Raw genomic sequence first — 3,635 nt, forward strand, 5'->3', positions numbered from 1 at the left:
TTATTAATTATTATTACAATTATTAATTATTATTTTATTATTTATTAATTATCTATTATTTATTATCTATTAATTTTAATAATAGACATATTATATAATATTCACATATGTATATTAATATAGTGTAATACAAAAAATTTGTTTTTTGTTTCAGAAAAAGCACAAACGTTATATTTTGACGTACCCATAAGTGCTACTATCATCAGTAACATTTTTTTTTTCATCAGCACAATTTTATACCAGAAAATACATATAGCTAAGCTGTTGAGAGACCGTGAAATCATGAGCTACGATGAAAATAAGCAGAGGTAAAAAATGCGAGGGCTACTTTAAAGTGCTGTAACTTTGCGAAAAAAATCGCTGCAACTCATTTTTTTTAAATTAAAGAGGAAAGTTTATGCTTCAAACAACATTTCCCAAAAAAATTTTACGAAGTCCGTGCATTCCGTCAAACTTTGCAATTTTCAATATGACAAACATACATCCTCATATTTTGGGAGTTACAGTAGTAGGAGTGTATTAAACTTAAAATTTAGCCATAGCGTTTTTCAAATTGAGATTTCATGCTTTAATTAAAAAAAAAAAACGTTATCCTACGATAATCTTTGGCAAAGTTATCGTCAGTCAAAATTGGTCAATTTTTGCCCAAAAATTTTTTATGCCATAATTTTTTTGAGCAGTGTATATTTTATTAATATATTTTAACAACTGTAATTACAAGCAATACAAAAATATATTTGCTCACAGGTTTAATATGTACTTGAAGCTATTCATAATAATGGGACCAACTTGGGTTTTGAAGATAATATCGTGGGTCGATATTGGTGCCGATATACCACAATTTATCTGGTATACCGCCATCACTGTACATTGCTTGCAAGGTCTCATTATTTTCATCATATTTGTGTGTAAAAAAAAGGTTCTGCAAGCGCTATTAAAACGATTTAATAGCAACATTTGCGGTACTACATCCACTTGTAGTACTAGGAAACTAGGAAGTCCAGAAACAATATCCATGCAACAAATCGATTCCTCTAATTAGCAGCTAATCATCTCGCAAAATTCAATTAATTCTACTCATAAATGTTGCATAGGGAAAATTCTATTATAGATGAGAGTTAACAATTAATTAGAAGCATAATTTAATTCTTCAGTCGAAGATCTTACATATATATATACTATATCAGATTATGTTTTTGATGTTGTTTTTTGATCTCTTTAGAAAAGAGATATATTTAATGTTGTACAATCTGTTAAAATATTAAACAATACAATAAAATGTTTTAAACCAGAAAATTTGAAAGAAAGATGACTCATCCTAAGAATTGAAAAAAAGCCGTCTTGAAATATTGAATCAAATAATAATAAATACAACGAAATAACATTCTAAATTAATTACGGATTAAACAAATCTTATAAATTACGTATTATCGAGATATTAAACATACGACAAGAACATGACTAATACAATTTAAATAATAAGTAAGACATGTCATCATTCAAATAAATATTAAAAGAGGAGACAAAGTTAATATATAAACAATTACAAAGAAATTACAAAAATCAATTAAATGAAACTGTTTTGTGTCTTTTATTATCTATAGATAAGTGTGATGTAAGCCTTCCATGTCCGAACACAAATTGAGATTATTCTCCTGCATAAGGAAGGTATTTGTGTGTCGTTTATTAAGGAAACGTTCTTTATCAAGTACTGCAATGTTCTTCCAATCAAAGTAATATTCACAATTAATTCTATGTTCTATAATCACCAAATTATATTATTATGCGATTACAATGTTCTGACACTCTATATATGTATGCCATTAAATAGATTTTCATCGATACGAAAGTTTAAAAAAGTTCACACAAAGTCTAAAAGTGTTCACACAAAGTTATGATAGTTGAACCGAGATTAAAGTTAATTTACTTTGGTATAGAAATAGAATTTTCATGATCAACAAGCATATAATGATAAACTATGACGAAATAAGACTACATTCTCATGGATATATGTTGAATAGCACACTGTTTATTAAGTAGTACAACGTCGCGAACTAACTTTATAATTTCACAGTGTCAGTTCGTTTGCAGAATTTTTCAAATTCTGTTTCTGGCAATAGACTCAGATCTTAACTCCACTGAGACAAAATATTAATATCGAGTCAGTTCTTCCAATAACAATATTAGTTTTTTATTGCACTACTCTCTTATTATTAGTTATATCCATTATATTCGTTGCAAAGAATTTATTTCAGATTATTTATTTCAGATTACCTAGCTATTTTTTTATATTATTTAAAAATTTTATATTAAATGCTATTTATTTTTTGCATGTTTCAAGAAATTTTGGTAGCATCGGTGATCACCATGAATGATCACTAGCGTCAAAAATCAAGTTCTATTCTTTACCGAATGACCAGCATGGTAATTATATAATTATTTATATATTGTACTATTTTAACTTGAATAATATTTACGATGTGACGTGGTCCATGCGTGTTTAAATACAAAATGCATGGGATATAGAAGTGATACTACTATTTCCTATGTCAACGTCTGCATCATTTGATATGCAAAGGTATCAGAAATGAGACACGCAACATCCGGGTGAGAAAAGGGTTTCTTTTATGTAATTTGCTTTAATCTATCGAAATGTCTATCGCGTATACTTGGTGACAAGCATTTCTTCGTTTCTTTTATTTACAGATAAATAATTTATAATTTCCTCTTATATTACAGTATCAATTAATTTTGATTCCGCTCATCATTTATTCGACAATACTTTCCAATCACTCGAGCTCATCCGAAGGCCACTTACGCTTTTTCTGATTGACGAAGCAGAAAATTGGAAATATTACAATCGGAAATGGCTCGTTGAGCCATTTTATAAATGAAGTATTTATTTATGACTACAGCTGTTATTATCTTAATTGGAGTTTTAATCATAATGTTTAGCATGATTTTCATCAATACGCTGTTTGAAGTTTGAAGTCTTCTCTGTTCCCGTAAGTAGATATTCCCAGTTTATATCATAAAACGATTATTTTTGAAGGTCAAAACCGATCGCGTAATAAGAATGTCAAGTTGATTAACAGTCTGTTTCTTTCTTCTACATATATCTTGTACGCTGATAAAAGAAAAAGAAAACGGATAAATCGGATACAAGACAGAAGCTGCAAAATAAATATATTTCACTTATTAATTATACGTACGTGTTTTATGCATAAAATACACGAAAGATTTTAAAAATGTTTTTAAAATCGAAATGCTAAGGAAGTTTAATCTCTTTATTTTCTTTTTATTTAATATTATTTCATACATAATTGACTTTGTATTTTATATTTATTTTGCTCAATATATATCATCTCATATATTATGTCCATATCTCAATGTTTTCTTAATTTCAATATTGCCTCATTATAAATTCTCTCTTGCTTAATTTTCTCTCCCACACGTATATATGTTATTTATTCTAATCTATAATTTGTATGCGAAGTTAAGTCATCCTTCGCATATGAATCACCCTGTATCTACAATACAACCGGCGCGTTTACGCGTGTGCGTGCATGACGATATCCCACGCATGTATAACGCACGTGTACGCGTTCCGAAGTTGGCGACGACGAGAAACGACG

The 3,635-nt window shown here is 28.7% G+C and overlaps 1 protein-coding gene across 1 annotated transcript in view; it reads left to right on the forward strand.

Annotated features, from left to right (window-relative positions):
• The window catches only part of LOC108755631 (G-protein coupled receptor Mth2-like), a 6,181-nt gene extending 5,139 nt beyond the window's left edge, over window positions 1–1,042 (forward strand). Inside the window, exons 5-6 of the mRNA XM_018498745.1 lie at window positions 155–308; window positions 748–1,042. Of these exons, the coding sequence (XP_018354247.1) occupies window positions 155–308; window positions 748–1,042 (449 nt within the window). The remainder of the gene's footprint in view (window positions 1–154; window positions 309–747) is intronic.
• Window positions 1,043–3,635: the final 2,593 nt, after the last annotated feature.

This window comes from Trachymyrmex septentrionalis, unplaced genomic scaffold (genome assembly GCF_001594115.1).
Source record: "Trachymyrmex septentrionalis isolate Tsep2-gDNA-1 unplaced genomic scaffold, Tsep1.0 scaffold9, whole genome shotgun sequence".
NCBI lineage: Eukaryota > Metazoa > Arthropoda > Insecta > Hymenoptera > Formicidae > Trachymyrmex > Trachymyrmex septentrionalis.